At 45.2% G+C, this 22,063-nt stretch overlaps 1 protein-coding gene and 1 pseudogene across 1 annotated transcript; both read left to right on the top strand.

The window, feature by feature from the left end:
- The first annotated feature begins 719 nt into the window (after window positions 1-719).
- Window positions 720-20,686, top strand: LOC125506768 (vacuolar-sorting receptor 1-like). The gene is made up of 10 exons (XM_087523350.1): window positions 720-1,216; window positions 17,008-17,703; window positions 17,797-17,885; window positions 17,965-18,034; window positions 18,130-18,213; window positions 18,944-19,026; window positions 19,127-19,208; window positions 19,659-19,738; window positions 20,525-20,564; window positions 20,655-20,686. Exons 1-10 carry the CDS (start codon window positions 925-927, stop codon window positions 20,684-20,686), a joined length of 1,548 nt encoding a protein of 515 aa, XP_087379476.1. The 5' UTR covers window positions 720-924.
- Window positions 3,546-4,928, top strand: LOC147968006 (uncharacterized; annotated as a pseudogene).
- Window positions 20,687-22,063: the final 1,377 nt, after the last annotated feature.

Genomic DNA, 22,063 nt, shown 5'->3' with positions numbered 1-22,063 from the left:
CTCACAACTTTCTGAAACGATAAACCCTAAACCTCACATGACATATCCTAAACCCGAATCAAATCTGACCCCTATTGGTTCTATATGCAGAAGGGACCAGAAAAGATTTGAGATGGCTAGGCACTTACAGCGAAGATCCGGCGTGAAAAAGTTGATGCACGTCGATGAGGATGATGTGGCCTCTCGGGTCGGGGAAGGTGGCGTCCGCTCGGGGAAGGAGTGGATTAGCAGCTCGTCGGAAGATCTGGCGCCGCGACCCGACTGGGGTGACTTGCGATGGAGGGAGTGAGGGGGGGGGGTAGGAGCAGGAGGGGTAGACACAGCGAGTGCGGTCGGCGGCGATCGAGGGCGCCGGAGGCGATCGGCGCGATCGAGGGCGCCCGAGGTTAGGGCTCGAGAGGAGGAGAGAGGACGAACCGCTCGAACCGAAATTCAAAAGAGTACGCACGATGATGGGGCCTCTATAATGAAGTGCTTTATTAATGCAATTAATTTAATCAAAAATTTAGGATGATAATACCCCTGGACCAAATTGGGCCGATTAAAGGTTAAAAAAATTAGGTCAAAAATACCCTTGAACTTAAAAAGGCCCAATTATTCTTATCCGTTAGATCGGCCATATAATACATGTGCTTTAGTGTATTATAATACACCGTAAAATCCTCCTTAATTTACTTGCCGCACAAACACTCTCGTTCCTCCAAATTTCTTGTGCTAATGAACGCACCCCAGAAGAAACGCCCGGAAATTCCCAAGACGTCCGTCGCTGTCATCCCCGACATTTCACCGCCGGCCGGCCGCTCTCTTCCTCTGTTTTCCCCGCCGTGTCTCTTGTCCTCTTCTCCGACCATCCCCCGAATCTAGTTACTTACAAGAGAAGGTAGCTAGTACCAGTAGTTCTGCAATCCGATCGACACAGCCGACATGCTGAGGTTACTGATCATCTGGGCTGCGATCTTGGGCTGCTGCCATGGGCAGTCCGAAGTGTCCCGGAGGAACAGCCGCCTGAAGGTGATGTCACCGCCGGAGCTCGAGGCCACATACGACTTTGCCATTGCCGACTTCGGTTTCCCGCATCACGGTGGCTCCATGACTGGCGTGGTGGTGTACCCAAGACACAACGGGCAGGCTTGCGGCGACTTCGATGAATATGGCATCTCTCTCCGTTCTCGCCGAGCTGGCGCACTTCCTGTTTTCTTGCTCGTCGACAGAGGAGGTAAGGCAAAGTAAATTTGTCCATTCTTTCTTATTATTTCATACTGTATAAATTTATCATCTTCAACCGCGGAAAAAAGATCTTAATCTCATAGTACTGCTGTTTTTCATCGCCTGCTGGCTCACACTCCCCGTAGATAAGACACAAGCGATGGTAAATAGTCTGGAACTGTACATAATCTGGAATTGCTATATTTTCTTTTTTTGAAAAAGGAGGTTATCCCTCGGCCTCTGCATCTAAAAGATGCATGCAGCCATATTATTAAAAGGTTCGTAATTACGAGTCTTAAATCCAAAATAGCTCGCAGAAGAAGCAAAATAAAGAAAGAAAACAACTCAATGCCACAACCGGCATAATAATAGAACTAGAGCACTAGCCATCTATCTATTAGGAGACCGCCATCTGGAATTGCTATATGCTATATGGGGTGCAGAAAACTGCAATCTATTTGTACTTGTACGAAGTTGCTACACGTCCTCTTGCGTTACACTAATCTTTATTATTGAGCATTATTGAAATCAGTTGAATATATCTCCTGCTACCATCTTTCAATGGTTGTACATGTAATTCATGAAAGTTCGCGCCTCCGCAGACTGTAGATAGGACCACAGATCTAGCCGGCAGCCACAAAGATAACCTATGAAAAAAATTGAAATTCTTGTCCTGCTAAAAATGTTATGAAAATGCAGACCTTTGGCCGAACCTTCAATTTAGGATGAATTTCCATCAACATTTTTCGGACGTATAAGTAATACTTGTAGGTGGTGGTAAGTTATACGCGACATAGAGGGTGGCAAACGGGCAATCTAAAAATAAATGCTCAACTTTTTCCATTACTATCACAAAAGTAACATCTTTATATAACCTTGCCATCTTTTCAAGTTATCTCCGGTTAAGACAACCCCTCTGTTCAAGTACCGCATCATTAGCGTATTTTCAATACAAGACGCCTAGATGATAAAACAAATCTCATAAAATTAAAAGCCCATCTAAACGCTTTTGGTCACAACGCTAGACGCTAATTACGGGGGCGCTAACGAGACCGGTCCGGCAGCTTCACACAGCCTTCCATCGTACTAGAAAATAGCGCTAGCGCTCGATTCCTTTTCTGGTGTCGATGCTATACGTGGCGCCAGATTGGATCACCCAACTACCCCATCGACTAGGAATTCAATCCTGGCGCCTACACTAGCACTCGGCATTGTAGATGCCCTTAGGTTCAAAAAGGTGCGAGCTCCTTGGTCGCTCCGTCGAGCAGCCAGGAGTGAAACCTAGACGCCGCACAAGTCGCACTCTTTTGCTCCGCCTCCTCTCACCGCCGTCGGCAGGCGTCGCCGAGCAAAGCCCGTGCGATGTGGCGGCGGCGGGGCCTTCTCCTTCTCCAACACGGGGTGGGGTGGCGCGGGACGGCCACCCCAGCGGGCACTCGGGGAACGACAAGGTCACGCAAGGGGCGGCGCTTGGAGATGCGCCGCGGGCACGCGTGGAAGCTCTAACATCGCAGATCTGGCTACATGGAGTTCTTCGCGCGGTGGATCTACAGCCCAGGACGGCCGCATCGCAAGGGGGCTATATTGCGGCATGGCGGCGGCGCAAGGGGTCGTGGAGAGGCACGGTGGCGGCACGTGGTGGCCCAGCTGTCAGGACCGAAGCGCGTGCGGTATTTCTTCAGTTAACTGTATCAGTTGGGTTCAGAAGAAGAACGGCTGGGATCACGCCTCACTTAAATATGCTCGTCGCTAGCCGTTAGATCATAACGGTTCCGTTTTAGGCCGTTACTGTTACTTTTCATGTTGTTGCCGTGAGCACTTTACACCTATAAAGGGAGCCGGGTTGTGGCCGTCCTCATTATCGAATCTTCTCTTGAATTGCCGTGCTGGCTAAGCAAAACTACAGCTAATACAAATGCCCTCAGATCTGGGCGAACTTTTCCCCTTTTCCTTCCTCAGAACCCTAGTTCATACTCTGAAATATAGTGGGTCCTGACAAATTGGTATCAGTAGCGAGTGATTCCTTGGCAGAGGCGTCTCCTGGCCGGCGGAAAATCTTCCCCTCCAAGTATTCCCACCCAATTCCCACCCTCTTCTCTGGTGTCGATGGAGGCGCGGTGGCGGTGATCGACGGCGTTGGCGGCGGTGAATTTCTCGGGTACAGATCAGTCGAGCCGGAGCGGTTGATTGAGCACACTGCTCAATTGGTAAAATTCCGCGTCTGAGCACTGATCCGTGTACCTTGATGGCAAGGATCGAGGCGGCGGCAGGATCTGGAGTTGAGCAAGGTTGCGGTCTCACCCGTGGTAAATCCCTTCCCTCTTCTTCAGATCAAGGTGATGGGTCAGGCCAAGACGATCGACGAGACATATCTGCAAGAACTGTTGTCCGTAAGAGATGATGTTGGAATTATGCAAAAGGACCAGGCTCAGATGCAGGCTGATATGGCAAAGCTGCATGATGACGTGCACTCTATCAGTTCCAAGCAAGGAGAAATTGCGACACAAGTGGGTAATGTGGAACAAGTAGTTCTGGATCTAGGCAAACAACTCTCTACAATCAACTCTGTGTTACAAGCATTGGTAAAAGCCCCAACATAGGGAAATACTACTGATATACCCTCCAGCTCTCAACAGAGACCTAAATCACCAACAGTGTCGCAAGAACAGCTGCAACAGCAAGCAATCAGAACAGAGTAACTAAGGAAGCAACTGGAAGAAGAGAAAGAGAAAACAAGGCAATTGGAAGAGTTGCAACTCCACAACCTACCTCCAATCAGAATTACCAAACCAGCAGTTCCTCCTGGATATGCACAACAGAGCAGAACAGAGCAGGCAAGCCCCCTGGGTACCCCAACCACTGCTAGACATCATCCGTATACTCCTGTTTTCCAACAGTACAACCAACAAAACAGAAATCAGCAGCTGTGGCAAGGATATGCAAAAACATATGAACAGGACATGCAGTGTCAGTTCATGAAGTCTATAACTAAAGGACCCAAAATGGATTTTCCTAACTTTGAGGGAGAAGATCCAGTAGGGTGGATTAGGCAATGCAACAAGTACTTTCAAATGTCTGGTGCTCCAGAAGAGTATAAAGTTTCCTTGGCCCAATTATACATTGTTGGTGAAGCAGATGTGTGGCTCAGAAGATCAGGCTTATTAAAGAAAAAAGTGTCATGGAAAGAATTCTGCTCTGAGGTCACTAAGAGATTTTCTACACAAGGTTCCTATGACTTAACTGAAAAATTCAACTCAGTTAAGCAATCCAACAGCACTGTGTCTGAATATACTAAAATATTTGAAGATCTCATAGCTGATGTCCAAGAGGAAAATCCAGAATTAGGAGAATCTTGGTTTGTAAGATGTTATGTCAATGGTTTGAGAGAAGGAATAAAATTCCAGATCAGACCCTTGAGACCACAAACTCTTACAGATGCATATTGGTTAGCTAAGGATGTAGAACCTTGTCACCCACCAGTGGCTGTGAATGCAAAAAGGACAACTGTTCCTTACAACAACTATTATCAGAAAAACAATGCAACTTACCCTCCCAAAGTGAATGTTGCTCCTGTTGCACAACAGCAACTTCCTGTCAGACACACTGAAATTCCTGTTAGTACTGCTCAGAAAATTAGGAAAGTGGGGGAATGCTAGAGATGTGGTGACAAATGGGTACATGGGCATAAATGTAAATTAGTACCTAATGTTCAAGCAATGTAGCAGGAACAAGAAGAGCCAGTCACTTATGATGTGGAGGAGCAACTGTTAGAAGAACAGACAGAGCAAGCAACTGAAGGGGATCAAGCTATGTTCATATCTACTTTTGCAATGGGATAGCAACTGGCAGTGCCAACACCTACATTGGTCATTCATATCAATGGGAAAAGAGCAGTTGCACTGTTGGATTTAGGTAGCACCACATCCTTCATAAATCAGGATTTTGCTGTTAAGGCAAATTGCAACTTGCTACCTATCAAACCTAGAAGAATTGCAGTAGCTGGAGGAGGCATATTGACATCTACTGCAGTTGTCCCTAACTGTCAGTTTCAGATCTCTAAAATGACACTCTCACACAATTTTAGAACTCTGGCTTTACCAAGTCATGATGCAATACTGGGATATGATTGGTTTACTGCTGTGAGCCCTGTTTCTTTTGATATTCCTGCACAATAATTCAGTTTCACTCATGGAGGAAAGCAGACTGTATCTACAGCAGTGTTTACTACTCCAGCCAGTGTGAAGGAAGTGCCTGTTAAGAAAGTAAACAAACTGTTGGATAAAGGACCTGAAGTTTTCTTGTGTCAAATACACAACTTACTCATGGATACACCAGAGGATTTTAAAACTCCTCCACAAATACAGAAATTACTGCTGGAGTATGCTGACCTATTTGAGGAACCTAAATCATTGCCTCCCCATAGGGCCTTGGACCACAAAATTCCCTTGGTGGATGGTGCTACTCCACCACAGGTCAGACCTTATAGGGTGCCTCAAAACCAGAAAAAGGAAATGGAGGATCAGATCAAAAAGTTGTTGGCTGCACATCTCATAAGACACAGTCAAAGTCCTTTTGCAGCTCCGGTGTTATTAGTAAAAAAGAAGGATGGATCAATGAGGCTGTGCACAGACTTCAGAAAATTAAATTCTCTTACAATTAAAAACAAATTTCCTATACCTGTTATAGAGGACCTTTTGGATGAATTGCATGGGGCAAACTATTTCACCAAACTGGATTTGAGGTCTGGCAATCACCAAATCAGAATGGCTCCTGAGGATATACACAAAACTGCTTTCAGAACATTCCTGGGACATTTTGAATTTCTGGTAATGCCCTTTGGACTGTCTAATGCTCCTGGCACTTTCCAGGAATTAATGAACACCATCTTTGCACCTTATTTGAGGAAATTTGTGTTGGTATTCTTTGATGATATATTAATCTTTAGCAAAATCTTCACAGAACACTTGGATCACATAAAGTTGGTGCTAGAACTTTTAAGAGAACATCAACTGTATGCCAAAATGTCCAAGTGTGTGTTTGCAGTTCCACAAGTGGAATATCTAGGGCATGTGATTTCTGCAAAAGGAGTGGCCACAGACCCACAAAAGATTTCTGCCATAGCTGAGTGGCCTGTTCCTGAGAATATCACAAAACTTAGAAGTTTTCTGGGGCTAGCTGGATATTACAGAAGATTTATTAAAGGATATGGTGTAATATGCAGGCCTTTACATGATTTGCTCAAAAAGGGAAATTTTCATTGGTTGTCTGAACATACACAAGCTTTTCAACAATTGAAACAAGCCTTGACTTCTGCTCCTGTGTTGTCCCTACCAAATTTTTCTCAACCATTTATCTTGGAAACTGATGCTTCAGGTAAGGGAATTGGAGTTGTTCTAATGCAGCAGGGCAGACCAATATCTTACTACAGTTCATCTCTATGCCCTAGGAATGCTGCTATGTCTACATATGAGAAAGAGGCCCTAACAATACTTGAAGCATTGAAAAGATGGAGGCACTACTTGTTAGGAAAAGAGTTGATCATTAAGACTGACCAGCAATCTCTCAAGTTTATCACTGATCAGAAAATCACTGAAGGAGTTCAACACAAACTCATGATGAAGTTGTTGGAGTTCAACTTCACAATCCAGTACAAAAAGGGTATTCATAACAAAGTGGCTGATGCACTATCAAGAGTTCTTCCTCAATGCATGGCTATTTCTGCAGCTACTCCTACATGGGCAACAGATTTAGTGGCAAGTTATCAGCAAGATCCTTCTAGCTTGCAGCTCCTGGAAAAACTACTCCTTCAAGGGGATAACAGGTTGCCAGATTACTCTCTAGTAGCTGGAATTATAAGGTACAAGGGAAAAATTTATGTGGGCAATTCCCCTGACTTACAGTCCAAGTTGCTTGCAGCTTTGCACAGTTCTCCTGTGGGTGGCCACTCAGGGAGAAGAGCAACTTACCACAGAGTAAAAAGCATCTTCTACTGGCCTGGTTTAAAGGCAGCTGTAGAAGCTTTCATTGCTGCTTGCCCTGTATGTGAAAGAGCCAAGCATGAGAATTGTTTGCAACCTGGACTGCTAGAACCCTTACCTATTGCAGACATGGCATGGCAGCATATCTCCATGGATTTTATTGAAGGATTGCCCAAATCACAAGGAAAGGATGTGATCATGGTAGTAGTGGATAGGTTTACAAAATACTCCCACTTCATACCACTGTCTCATCCTTATTCAGTAATCAGTGTTGCTCAATCATTTGTGGACAATATAATTAGATTGCATGGCCCTCCAAAGCTCATTATATCTGACAGAGATAGAATCTTCACTAGCCAACTCTAGAAAGACATCTTCTCTGCACTGAAAGTGGACCTCAGATACAGTACTGCCTATCACCCTCAAACTGATGGCCAGACTGAGCGTGTTAACCAGTGCTTGGAAACCTACCTCAGATGCATGACTACATCTGCTCCCACTAAGTGGTTATCCTGGCTTTCCTTGGCAGAATTTTGGTATAACTCTACTTATCACACTGCAATCAAAATGTCTCCATTTCAGGCCCTATATGGATTTCCCCCTCCCCTCATATCAGAATTGGCCATTCCTGGGCCTGAGGATGAAGAAGCACATGACTTCTTAAATGCCAAGCAACAGATCTTAAAGCAACTCAAAGATAATCTGGTGTTGGCCCAAAACAGGATGAAGAAATATGCAGATACTAGAAGAATTGAAAGAAGTTTTCAGGTGGGAGACCCATTTTACTTAAAAATGGCTCCCTACAGATTACCAGCATTTGGATTCAGGGGTGCGTTGAAGCTGCAAAATAGATATTATGGCCCTTTTAGGGTCATTCAGAAAGTGGGCAATGCAGCCTACAAGTTGCAGTTACCGAGCGAGGTGCAAATCCACCCAGTGTTCCATGTGAGCCAGTTGAAGAAGCACATTGGGGACAAAGCAATACCTGATCCTAATCTGCCACTAGTCAACCAAGATGGCACAGTCAAAGTGGGACCAGCGGAAGTTATAGAGGTTTGACAAGTTCCTCGACAGAACATGCCGGTAGTACAGTGGCTTATCAGATGGATCAACTTACCATCAACAGAGGCGACTTGGGAAGACGCATATTTTATCAAGTATACATTCCCGGAGTTCTTCAGTAACACTACACGCGCGTGGCGAGAAGCAGCGGCTACGCCGTGAGGACACGTCGAGCCTTAAGGCGGGAGCAATGTCAGGACCGAAGCGCGTGCGGTATTTCTTCAGTTAACCGTATCAGTTGGGTTCAGAAGAAGAACGGCTGGGATCGCGCCTCACTTAAATATGCTCGTCGCTAGCCGTTAGATCGTAAGTGTTCCGTTTCAGGCCGTTACTGTTACTTTTCATGTTGTTGCCGTGAGCACTTTACACCTATAAAGGCAGCCGGGTTGTGGCCGTCCTCATTATCGAATCTTCTCTTGAATTGCCGTGCTGGCTAAGCAAAACTACAACTAATACAAATGCCCTCATATCTGGGCGAACTTTTCCCCTTTTCCTTCCTCAGAACCCTAGTTCATACTCCGAAATATAGTAGGTCCTGACACCAGCCAGCGCGGGTCTACCTAGTGTGGCTCGCTTCGCAGCGTGGCGATGCTTCGGTGGCTTGGATGAGGCTGCGCAGGAGGCACGGGGTGCTCTTCAAGTCCGTTTGAGCCTTAGGGGCCTGATGGTCACGCGGTGGCTCGTCAGGATGCTACACCTCCGACGACATTGCAGCTCGGGCGATGCGGCTCGGTGACCAGGATGACGCGGAAGGGCTGCTTCATGTGGCGTGTGCAATGGATCTGGTCTCCAACAGGCGCGAGGTGGTGTGCGTGGAGCATGTCGGCGCGCCTGATGTATGGCTGCTGGCCGAAACCATGACAGTTCTTGTGTCGGGCAATGCTCCACTACTCCTTGTCGTACGTCCGGTCGACCATTGATGATTCTAGCGCCTCGTGCTGGAGTTTGGCCGTCGGTGGCCTCTGCGAGGTGCGGCTGGTTGCAACGGATCTAGGCGCTTCTTTGTCAGCAGGAAGATTGGGTGGTGGTGGTTGGTGGTCTTGCCCGCACTGATGCCAGTTGATGTGTGACGAAGGGTGTTTGTGGAGCTTGGATGAAGACCCTGTCTTGACTATGTGTCGTGACCAGTGATGGTGACGGATGTGGGCGTCGTTGACCTTCTTGGAGACATCACTGCCGCACCCCTCCCGCACGGATTTGGTCGTCGCCCTAACTCTGGGGGAAACTCTTGATCCTTTGTGATCAGACATTGGCGTCACTTTGGTGTCGTTTCCTATCTTGGGGGCTTCATCTTTCGAGCTGGGCACCGGCAAGTGAGACTTGTGGATGGAGTTGGTGTTGGCGTTAAGGATTTTGTGGAAACGGTGTCGCGGGGAGCGATGTAGGAGACACTACATGGGTTGCGGTAGTCGGCTCTTCTCCGGCACGTGTTTGTGGGATGGCCTCGACGGGCTTGTTGCTGTGAAGTCGAAACTGCGGTGGCAGGGCCCTGTGGCGTACGATGACGAGTAGCAAGTTGTCTGTTTGGTGATTTTCCACGACGCCAGCCTTGTCTGGTTCTTCGTCGTAGCTCTTCGTCAGCGTCGGAGCAACGTTGTCTTGTCACGGTGGCTGAGATCTGGCACGGATCTTTATGTGCCACATGGCCTTTCTAGTGAGGGTTGGTTTGACGATCGTCTTTGATGAACTTGGAGTGGTTTCTCAGAGATTGGGATGGTGATGACGCCTTTAGGGGAGAAGTGATGACAATGGCGTCGTTGTATTGTCTCGATGAGGTCCTCTTCGAGTGGTGTGTGTGGGTATTTTGTCTGTGCCGCTTAGCGGTATGTGATGGTTTTCACCCAGTTTTTCACTAATTAACTGGGCAACTCTCTTCTGCTTAATTAATAGATGAGACAAAATCCTTTGCCTCCATTTTGAAAAATTAGGTTAAAAAAATACCAGATCATTTGTTTGATCTTTAATGGGGCTCTGAGTCCTCAAATAAATTTCTTATGAAAAGTATGTCCATCATTGATAATCTGCATATACTGTTTTGACGGAAAAGGGGGCAGAAGTACTCCCGCGGAAGACATCTGGTTCATGTGTTAGGGTTTTGTGTTAGGGCTTTCTTTTTTTAGACTTATGATCTATTCATTTTTAATCATGACAGCACAACAAATATCAGAAATAATAAAAACATACATTTTGATCCACCATCTAGCGACGACTATAAGCACTGAAGCGAGCCGAAGGCGCGCCGCTGTCATCGCCCCTCCCTCGTTGTTCTCGGGCAAAACTTCTTATAGTAGATAGTCGAGAAATCGTCATGGTAAGACCCCATAGGACCAGTGCACCAGAGCTGCAACCGTCGCCGATGAAGAGTAGCATAGCATGAACGTGGAAGAACGATGACCAGATCAAAGCAAATCCGTGCACTCGTGTTCCTGAGTATGACACAAATTCTAACAAAACTCGAAGGAACATTTAAAGATGGAGCCCTTCCATCGGTAAGGGCTAGGATCCACCACGCGCCCATGTCCCTAAGGTCAACGGAGACGAGGCGGACCAACGTCAAAAAGAAAACCCCTGATTTCTTTGGAGAGGAGGCGGCTGTGTATACGTGAGGCTGGTTCATGTATTAGGTTGATCAACATCAACGTATTAACCAGGTTTAGGCATATCACACACTTATCTATAAATATACTTATATCAATATAAAAAGACTAAAGACACAGATCCAATAAATCTCAGCCATCAACCAATGTCAATCCAATGACTTATATTGCTCCAATTGTGAATGCTCAACATGTTAGCGTGCAATTAATAACATACCAAATATAGACTATCCTCGTAATTAACGCATGATTGATGCCCTAACTAATATTAACGTGCAATTATGTATGATATCAATATGTAATTAATTTTATGCCTGACATCAATGTGCATTGCACATACGCATTTACTAGTTTCTAGTAAGAGCCCGATGGAGCTCAATATTCTTTTTTTCGGAAATGGAGATCAATATTCAACGGGACCTCACCTAAAACTGATGCAACAAAAAGTTTAAGAAGAAACTGGACATGTAAGAAGTATAAGATAATAATCAGTACACTAGTAAGAGGTGTGTTGATGAGAACAAGACATTCCAATAGAAGTAATGGCACTTGGCGCGCTCCATCAAAGATTGGTGGATTGGTCTTGCCAACTCAACCGTCCCAAATCGAAAGGCTATGACCACTCTTTCCCTGCTCGGCTCCTGGACCCTCTGGAACGAAAGGAATGCTCGTATCTTCCAACTCAAAGCGCCCCTCTGGCGGTTTTCCTCGCAAGTATAAAGTCTAAGGCACTAACTTGGGTAGCTATTGGTGCAAAAATTGGGATCAATCATGTAGTGAGAATAGAATTTTTGCTTCAGGTGTTGTAGCACAAACCTTAACTTTGTTTCTCCTCTTAATTAATGAACGAGGCAAAACTTTTACCTCCTTTCAAAAAATAGAAGTAATGATGTGTTTGATTTCCTCCATGGATTCTAGGCCTCGTTCCTTTTTCTGTGACTTGATTCAGACTGGCTGAGCAAATACAAGTAGTAACCATGTTCTGCATTGCATTTGATTACCCACAAAGCTCCAAGCTGCATGGCCGAAAACAGACACATGACTTTGATTGCAATGCAACCAGCTACTATTTGGTTACGTGCAAGACATGCAATGCGGTAACCTCTTTTTCTAGTGATGAGGTTACCAACACACATAGTCATGCACATCAACAGTAAGGAACAAAGAGTAAATGATTTTAACACACGTAGATCAAACCACAGATTAACAAACTGACATAATAGTAACACACACAACCACACACGAATAGACATAACAGTAGCACAAAGACAACCAAACATAGTTCAGGACCGACAGACTAACCAAAAGACATTGCAACTCTTCAATCGTTGCAAGTGTTGGGTCGTGCTAGCCGCACTTGATCAACACCTCAGCGCTGGAAAGGTCAAACAAGATCACCTTGAAACTATCCTCATTCAGGACCTTGAAGGTGAGCATGTACACGATCTTCAGCTTGTGAGATATGGTGAAGCCAGCCCACCCTTGATCAATAGCAGGCCTCCCATTGTTAGCCCAAAGCTTCACCCTCAAGCTACAGGTGGTGTTCGTCCTGAGAACGATATCCCGAGGGATGGTGGTCATGTACTCATAGAAGGCATCACAGATCAAATGTAGATCCAACCTAGGTTCTAAAAGCACCTTCAAAAGTGGGATGGACCTATGTTCTCATGGAAATGGCCAACATTCGTCGGCCTCCCGCAATGCCTCTTCGAGACACGACATTGTACTACAGCCTTGCCCTTGGAGTAACTGCCCAAAGCATCATTGCCAATGGCCAATTTGCATGTAGAGCGCTAAAAAGAACACTAGGCTCAACACACTGCCGAACTACAATGTGTAGGATCACAATGTGCATGCCTAGGGTGATGATTTTCATTGCATGATGTCATGTAGAAGGGGACAACTGGTAGAAGGATCAGAACCACAATGTGTAGAACCAACCCCTTTACCAAAGATCACCCTAATACATGGATTGCACATTAGAGAAGATCGTTGTTCAAACAGTTCTAACCAAATTGTTCTTCCCCCTAACCAGACTAGTCTACCCCCTAATCAAACTTCGCGGCTTCGGCAGATGGAAGAAGAGAGCTTGCGACAGAGAGCGAGAGGGAGAGGGAGGATGGAGGCGATGCTCTCTATGAGAGGAAAAAATAATGAGTGAACTAGTGACCGGGGGAGACTCACATGCGGATAAGGTTGAGGAAGTCGCGTGTGGCTCAAAGCCTTTTTTGTATGATGTGGCGTAAATGGGAATGATAGACTGTGTGACACTCGCGTGACCAACACGAGGCACTGCTGGCTGTTAGAATAAATCGGAGGCGCTCCGTCGATCTACCGAGGACCAAGTAATCACACGAGGCACGACACCGAGATTTGTTAAAGAGGTTCATCATCATGGCTACATCCTCGGGGCATGACTACGGGCGCTCCTCCCCATGACACCGCTACAATACCGCACCCCGGCCGCCCGGGTGCCGGCACACGCCGCCGGCTCCCCCGCGTGCCCATGCTATTACGTTGGCATAGGTTACATCGTGTGTCTACCCTCGCTATATATGAGAGGCCTAAGATACAAGTGTCCTACTTGGACACGACTCCATATCCTGTCTACACACCGTACGACTCCAAGTCCAACTGTAACCTAACTTGTACAATAATATTCGACACAACTCTAACAAACTCCACCTTGGCGAATATTCTTCACCACCTTGAATTCGTCCGTGCGTCGAACCTCCATGTACATTGGACTTGAGATACGTCATGAGCACTGCTGCTACTCCCAGACTCCATGTGACTCCACCTGCAACTGTAGTCCCTTCTCGTCTTCTTCACAGTCAACCCTCGAGCAAAATTAAGTTCCTCATTACTCTACTTTGTGCTCCCAACTTCCGTAGAATCCGTTCAACACCATCACACACCGATCACTGTTTGCGTGAAAATGAACAACTCGCATATTGGACGCCACATATAAGAGTTACCTGAACTCAATGCCACCGCTCTTTCTTGACCGTCTATCTGAAACTTGAAGGACTTTCACCGTCGCCTTGTATCACCCTGAGTCAAATCACAGTTGTCTCACCCTTTTCTCGGATAGTCTTTGACATGTCCCATAGCTATAGCACTCCGCCTCCTTCTGTACTTGTCATCAGCACTTTGCCATGTGCACTGAACACCACAGAATATACGGCCATGTACTCTCCTAGCTTTTGACAATTTCAGACTTTCCGCCACTTTCTCAGATTCTCCATGGTCAACTCCTGTCCATCAACCGGCACCGATAGACCCAGTCACCAACTTGAATCTGCTACTCGTCAACACTGCTTCAGCACCCCTGCACACTTTGTCTGACCACACGTCTCACCATTAGTGCCTTGGTCTGTCGCTATGTCCCGTGCTTACCGCACGCCTCGCCGCTATCACCACGTCGAGCCTCTGCTGTCCTGGTCGAGTCTCCCGGGTAGCTAGCCCACACTGACTCAACCCCCACTACAGAGAACCACCGATCATCACTGACCGATGCCGAGTATCACGTCTCCATCAGACCATTGGGCCCCAGTCCGATCCACGTGTCTCTCTCTATCCCGCTGAAATAGGCTTCAACTCTCCATGCATTTACGCCGTAGCCCCTCCATCAGCTTAGAGTGTAGTCATCCATCAACTCCAGCTCCACCTTCAACATGACTCCATGTAGCTGTGCCTTTGCTACCCCACGCTCCGTCGACTTCAAGCTCTCTCATGTGTACACTGCCTTGAATCAACCCTGCGCCATAGTCTGTCGAAGCCGCACAAGCCCTCAGGCCCGCACCACGTGTTTCCACGCCTCAGAAGTCGGTCACCATCAGCATCACGCTCCTATGTCGTCGTCGTCGAAATCACCACTGTCTTCTGCTTTGACCAACATCCACGTCGATCCGCCAGACTGTCCAGTCCGACCCAGCCGAAATTATCCGAGTGCAACCATGCTCCACCCTCCGCCGTGTCCGCCTCCGCACATCTCCGTGCATTGCCTTGACGCCATGTGTATGCATGATCCTTGTCACGTCACACTCCAGACTCCCCAATCATCTTCCCTGAAACGCATCCATCACATGATACTTCCATCTTAGTTTGCTTTACTTCTGTCAATGACTTCAAACATCCCTGTTGTGCCAACAAAAAATTTCCATCCTTGTCTACCATACGGTCGACCCATGAAAAAGTAACCAAGCTGCAATACTTCCCGTGCATGTGTCGAAGTGCACCAAGCAAAATCGCAAATATAGAACCTTTAATCCAAGCCATGCTCCACGTATTGCACTGCTTCTAGACACAACACTTGATGCCCTTCGTAACTGCTTCCAAAGCGTATTTTTGATGGGTTGTTCCCTTGATGAATACTTTCGCTGATTGACTGCCTCCAGCCTGCATGTACGTGCCTTTTTTCTCTCAAACAAATCTCCCCTCACAGCTTCTCACGTGCCTCTTGACCATGCCTTGGCTTCCCTGTGCGTTCTAGCACTTTAGACATGCCGTCAAGCTCCCTTGCAAGCCACAAGTCCACCTGAGTTTTCCCGTTACAATCGCACATAGGCCTCACGCGACTTGGGCCTTGATTCCGCGTCTGTACTTTGGGCCTCTAGCCAGGCTGCATGCCCTGCAATACGCGCCTTGCTCGCCGATCGCCACACGTCTCCTGCCGACACACGTTCCGAAGCCGCCGCCACTGCACGTATCCGATACCCTCGATCGGATCTGCTGCCTTGCAATTCGGCACTGCCGCCGCCACGCGTGTGCTGCATCCACCGATGCGCTGCAGCCACCTGTACCGGCCGCGGGTGGCGCGGCTTCGATCCGCCGACGGCGCTGAGAACCGCTGCTGCTTCGATTGCTATTCTGCCGCCACCGATTCTGCTGATGCCCACGAACGCCGTTTCATGACGAACGAAATCAACTCACGGTTCGGCCTCCTTCCTCTGAATCAACGGAATCGCAACCTCTTCAAACCTTGCTCATGATACCACTTGTTAGAATAAATCCGAGGCGCTCCGTCGATCTACCGAGGACAAAGCAATCACACGAGGCACGACACCGAGATTTGTTAACAAGGTTCACCATCATAGCTACATCCTCGGGGCATGACTACGGGCGCTCCTCCCCATGACACCGCTACAATACCGCACCCCGGACGCCCGGGTGCCGGCACACGCCGCTGGCTCCCCCGCGTGCCCGTGCTATTACGTTGGCAGAGGTTACATCGTGTGTCTACCCTCGCTATATATGAGAGGCCTAAGATACAAGTGTCCTACTTGGACATGACTCCATATCCTGTCTACACACCGTACGACTCCAAGTCCAACTGTAACCTAACTTGTACAATAATATTCGACACAACTCTAACACTGGCTGCCCAGCCGAAACATTTATCTCGCAGCAAGCAGTTTCAACACATCTAGAACGATGCTTAAAAAGATAGGTGACAAAGAGTCACCTGACGCAGTCCCTTCTTTGGATATAGTGGACGATGTCGTTATTAACCTTAGAGCATCTACAGTCGAGCATCTACAGCCGGACTTGGCAAATATGACCCCCCGTGGACGCGTCCGATCAATGACCAGGCGTGCCCGTCTTGAACCCATATTTTCTTTCTCATATGTTTGGTCACTTGCACGTGATTGGTGGACCGATGCAGGAGTTGTGTGCCAACACGGTGTATATGGTATATAATCTATAGCTTTCTCACTTGCACGTGACATGGTGTTTGATGCATTTTTAATTTATGAATATTTTTAGTGAACGTAATGGTCAAAGCTATACTTTAAACACCGTGTCATTTTCCAAAACATGAAATGTGTGTAAATGGAAGGAGTAGCTATCTGGCCAACTTGAATATTCCTTGTCGGTTTAGTCTTTTCATACATGTATCTACCTTCCTCTCGTCAAAATTCCATGACTGGTGTGGTGATTTGTCCATTTCACTAGTTGTTGGTGATAATCCTAACTATAACCAGTCAATGCATTATAGCATTCCAATAAATTATACTGATACTATTACTAATCTACAATTTTATATTCATTTTTGTGAACCAATGCATTAAAATATATATATGCATACTCGACCTTTACATTTTTCACTACATCTACTTATGACCGGATGGAGAATGATACAACACGGTTGCTTTGAACAGAGTGTTTCTTCGCAACCAAGGTGAGGAATGGGCAGAAAGCCGGAGCAGCAGCAGTTCTTGTTGCTGATACAAAACTTGAGCCATTATTTGCAATAGAAGGAGCAGAAAGCAGAAGCGCAAGCAAAACAGATGCTTTACAGGATATCACCATTCCTTCGGCACTAATAACCAAAAACCTGGGGGACAGTCTCAAGAAAGCAATGGATAATGGCGACTTGGTTAATGTTAACTTGGACTGGGGGGAGTCCCGACCGTACCCTAATGAGCGTGCTGAGTATGAATTTTGGACAAATAGTATGGATGAATGTGGTACAAAATGCGATAACCAGGTTGATTTCCTGAAGAGATTCAAAGGTGTAGCGCAAACACTCGAGAAGAAGGGCTACACGCAGTTCACTCCTCATTACATTACTTGGTATTGCCCAGAGAACTTTGTCTTAAGCAAGCAGTGCAAGTCCCAATGTATCAACCATGGGAGGTATTGTGCACCAGACCCGGAACAAGGTTCCAGCAAAGGGTACAATGGGAGAGATGTGGTGATTCAAAATTTATATCAAATTTGTGTGTTCAAAGTTTCAAAGAAGACTGGGAAGCCTTGGTTATGGTGGGACTATGTGACTCATTTTGCTATTATGTGCCCAATGAAGAAAAAGATGTACACTCATGAATGTGCTTCCGGAGTAATCAGATCACTTGGTATGCAAATGTTGCACCAGCCACTCTATGTTTCAAATTGCAGTGCAGTTATAAACTTATACTAATGTTGGTGAATGTGTATGTGTTTTGCAGGCCTTAGTCAAAAAGCAGTTGAGATGTGTGTTGGTGATCCTGACATGGACGAGGATCATCCTGTGCTAAAAGATGAGCAAGATGCACAGGTTACTAGTTGAGCACTATCTTAGCTTTTGTGTTTACCGAGCAAGTTCCGAATGCAACATCTTCTTCTATTTTTCACAGATTGGCAAGGGTTCTCACAGTGATGTTACTATGTTACCAACACTTGTAATCAACAATAGACAATACAGAGGTCAGTGTTCGTCCCTCCAATATAAATAACGGAATAGCTACATGAGGTGTGCTGACCGGTGAGCCTTAACATCTTATTGAATCTTTATTTCTTAGGGAAACTTGAAAAAGGAGCAGTTCTTAGAGCTCTCTGCGCCAGCTTTCGAGAAAATAGTGAACCATCTATTTGCTCAAATGAAGGTTTGATTTTTTGGTTCCCATGATTCTTTCTCAAGGTGTACTAATATGTAAGCAGTAGTGTTATGGACCAGGAGCCCATGGGGCTAAGATGGTCATCATACACATACCTTAAGGTGTGCGGCACCACTATTGGAAACCACATACCACCCTCACTGCTCTCCCCAGATCAGCCTTGCTGATACTTATCCTTAAGATTAGATTGCTTGCAAGTTGAGTTAGGGAGTTCTTGGATTGGATGATGGTTATGTACTTATGTTAGGCAGTTTATCTTAAGTTTGTAAGAGTCTTGAGTCCATGTAGAAATGAGTTCCTAGCGATAAATATTAGCCTTTGCTTCCGTCGTTCCTCCCACTGCCCACCCCCTCTCATCTTGCGGTGTGTTTGTCAAGGCCATAAACCCCTCCCTTGTGTATTCCAGACCCATGGCGAAAGGTCACTTTTCTGTTAAGTTCCCAAATTGTAGCTCACTAACTCACCTATGCATTATGCCATGTATAGTGGTACAAACCAGGGTTCTGAACATGTACAATAGCAGCCTAAAATGGACTGGTATAATGTTATAGACATTACACTAATCTATACAAAGGTATAGAACGCAACAAGCTTATATATTTAGTTATGGCGGTAGTAGATAATATATTTCTAGTCTACACCATATCACCCGTAATCCTATATGTCACCTCTCATAAACTATTGATGTAAGCTCATTGTAAATTGTCTACCGATCAAGAAGAAGACATACAAACCAATCAATGCTTGGACAACAATGGTGGTTGCTGGCAAGATATGGCTGCTAACGTGACTGCATGCAAGGTACATGTTCTACTGTTCTATTTTTCTCAAGATTATGTTACTTCATGTGCTACATATTTGGTCTGTTTAGCTTCATGTATGCTGTTTTGTGCACATATAGGACACCTCCACTGGAACAATTTGTGAATGTCCAGTTTTTCAAGGTGTGAAGTACATTGGTGATGGTTACAACCACTGTGAAGGTACACTAGTAATGATTTCTATATTTATCTTTTGATAGCTTTTATCTGTTCTTTTGAAGTATTGTGTAAAAGATATTCATCTTTCTGTAGCAAACATAGTTACCTAGACAATTTGCCCTCATCTTCATTTCCATAGTTTCTTTTAAAGAAAGAAGCAAGGGAAGCACACACCTAAGTTAATGAGGCATACGCTTTTCTACCAAACGGTAGTACTAGAGATCTCCTATACCATTTCCCGCAAAAAAAGAGATCTCCTATACTATAATGATAGAGTTGACACATGATAACTCTAATAGGCTTCGTAGAACAAATATTGATTGGTCACAACGTAGGAAATAGCAAGATTAAATATTACTACAAAGCTTCAGCTTTTAAACATTGTGCAGCACTATCTTTGGTCATCTTTTCTCCTACTCTGCTTAACCATTTCTACTCTTCTTTAATGTGTAGCTCGCATGGATGTCCAGCGAGGGACCAACAGTCAAGACCGGCCTCGGCAGATCAAGAACCATGAGACCAAAAAAACAAAGGTGAGAACAAACTTTTCGTTCCCTTTTCTTGTCTCTCTCTCTCTCTCTCTCTCCGGCCTTCTCTCCGTGATTCTTCCACAAGGGCCCACCACTGTATGCCAACTTCTTGGTACAATTCTAGAAATTTATCACTAGGGTCCACTGCTCTAGTGTATGGAGTCGATTCAATTGCCCCTTCAAATCGCTTTTCACCCGCACCAGAGATGGTCTAATACAATACATATTCTTCTTATTTTGTAAGTATTTTTCAAAACCTTTCTTTACTATACCATGTTTCTCAAATAGATTACGCTAATAGCCATTTCAACTGGACCAAGAGGGTATATTAAAACCTTTGTATCTAGTCAATTGATCTAATGAGAACTCTCCAAAGTGCCCTTCGAGTTTGTAATATTTTTAACTCATCAATAGGCACAACACCTGTGCCATTTTTATTTAGAAGATGCCAGGCCTCGAATCTGGGTGAGCTAAGCGAGTGTAGATACCGCTAGCTAACTAACTGACACTCAGTTCTCAGATAGTAATATATTTTAAGTATCAGAACTCTAGAAGCACAGCCATACATCATTCCTTGGTTATAATTGGAAACTGTAATTGTTTATACCTAAGAACCCAGTTTATCGAGGAGCCCTATCCTTTATAACAACATGATGTACAATATTAAAAAAGCTTACCTTGTTAGCTTGGTAGCCAGAAAAATAGGCTTTAACTTGTTTCCCAAAACTAATGCACGCAAATACGAAGGCATATTGGAGGTTATTGACTTGTATTTTTCTTTGGATCCAGATAGAGGTTGCCCACGAGGTCATTTACAACCTCTTTTTAGGTACATGCATGGACACTCTTTTTTCTACCTTTGGTATACTTCTAATATAATATGTATTACTTATTAATCATATTAATGTTCTTTTGTCAGGCATACAGAAGTTGGCACACAAGGTGTTCTAGGATCTGCCCGGTACTGCGGTGATGTATGATCTTTGTTAGATTACATACCATATACGTATGACATTTATGTGAAAGAACGTGGTACAAAAGTGGTTTCCTGGCATAAGTGTTGTTCAATGTCAGAATATATATATAGCCTTGTAAGCTTGCCACTGGTGTTTTAAAATATTAAATTAGGCCAAACTATAATGCTACACACTCTTTCCTCCTTTGAGCATGGAAAGACATACTATTTGGGATGCAAAATATTTTTCATATTCCTATGGAGATATTTATGAGTTACTGCTTTACCATGTTCCCGACAAAGGCAAAACACAAGGATCTAATGCTATAATAAATTGGCAAAATTGTTTCCTAGACACTGTTAAATCGTGTGTGATGTACGTGCGAACGGAAATGTTTCTCTGGGATTCACTGTTGTGATGTACATACGAACAAAAATGTTTGTCTGGGATTCACTATGTGGGATGTACATATGAACGGGGATGATTGGGTCTGTATAATTGTATGTGATGGCTCGCCCGATCGCACACAAGCTCTTTTTGCCTCGCGTGTGTGATCGGAGAACCTATCGCCGACGGTTTCTCGGTCGTGTGGGAAGGACTCTCCTATGGCACACACAAACAAGGCGACGGTTTAAAATGCCATCACGGAAAGGACTTAAAAATTGTTTGTATAGCATGTCGCTGCACTAGTGATACTGAAATCCTCGTTACCGGTTTTGTTCTTCTGTCTCATTATTATGTTCCGGCATCCCCGTGACAAAGTCACGTGTGTCTGACCAGACGATGATTGATGTCGTCACGCTGAGAGGGCCCTAAGAATATCTCCCCATCGTCGGAGGAGAAAATCACACTCTCGAGCTATCCGGTCACTTGTCAAACTTTCTGATGAACTTGTAAGTTGTCGTTATGATCACCTTATTACAGGTGACGTTTGAGCAACCCCAAAGCCCATCGTACGGTGAGAAGTGATCACGACACCCTCGTGGTCAAAGGAGCAATATCACATGTTCACACTCCATGTTATTACGATTGAATGCAGATGATATTAACTCAATTTATAACGAGCAAGATTGGGTCGATTCAATATGATCATTTTTCTAACGTCATAATCTCAATGTTGTTTTCGGATCATTGTTACACTTAACGACATCCTAAGATCCAGAAAACGTGATCACCAACTGAAGAAAATATGCCCTGGAGGCAATAATAAAGTTGTTATTTTATATTTCCTTATATCATGATAAATGTTTATTATTCATGCTAGAATTGTATTAACCGGAAACTTGATACATGTGTGGATACATAGACAAAACACCGTGTCCCTAGTAAGCCTCTACTAGACTAGCTCGTTGATCAAAGATGGTTAAGTTTC

Source organism: Triticum urartu, chromosome 5A (genome assembly GCF_056163025.1).
Source record: "Triticum urartu cultivar PI428250 chromosome 5A, HENAU_Tu73, whole genome shotgun sequence".
NCBI lineage: Eukaryota > Viridiplantae > Streptophyta > Magnoliopsida > Poales > Poaceae > Triticum > Triticum urartu.
The sequence above is the reverse complement of the archived record's forward strand: the minus strand, read 5'-3'. Positions and strand labels throughout refer to the sequence as shown.

Excerpts from the sequence above, each read along its gene's own strand:
- LOC125506768 (XM_087523350.1), top strand. The coding sequence starts at position 925 with ATGCTGAGGTTACTGATCATCTGGGCTGCGATCTTGGGCTGCTGCCAT. Across the intron at positions 17,886-17,964 it reads AAGATGAGCAAGATGCACAG|ATTGGCAAGGGTTCTCACAG; the intron begins GTTACTAGTTGA and ends TATTTTTCACAG. Across the intron at positions 18,035-18,129 it reads CAACAATAGACAATACAGAG|GGAAACTTGAAAAAGGAGCA; the intron begins GTCAGTGTTCGT and ends TTTATTTCTTAG.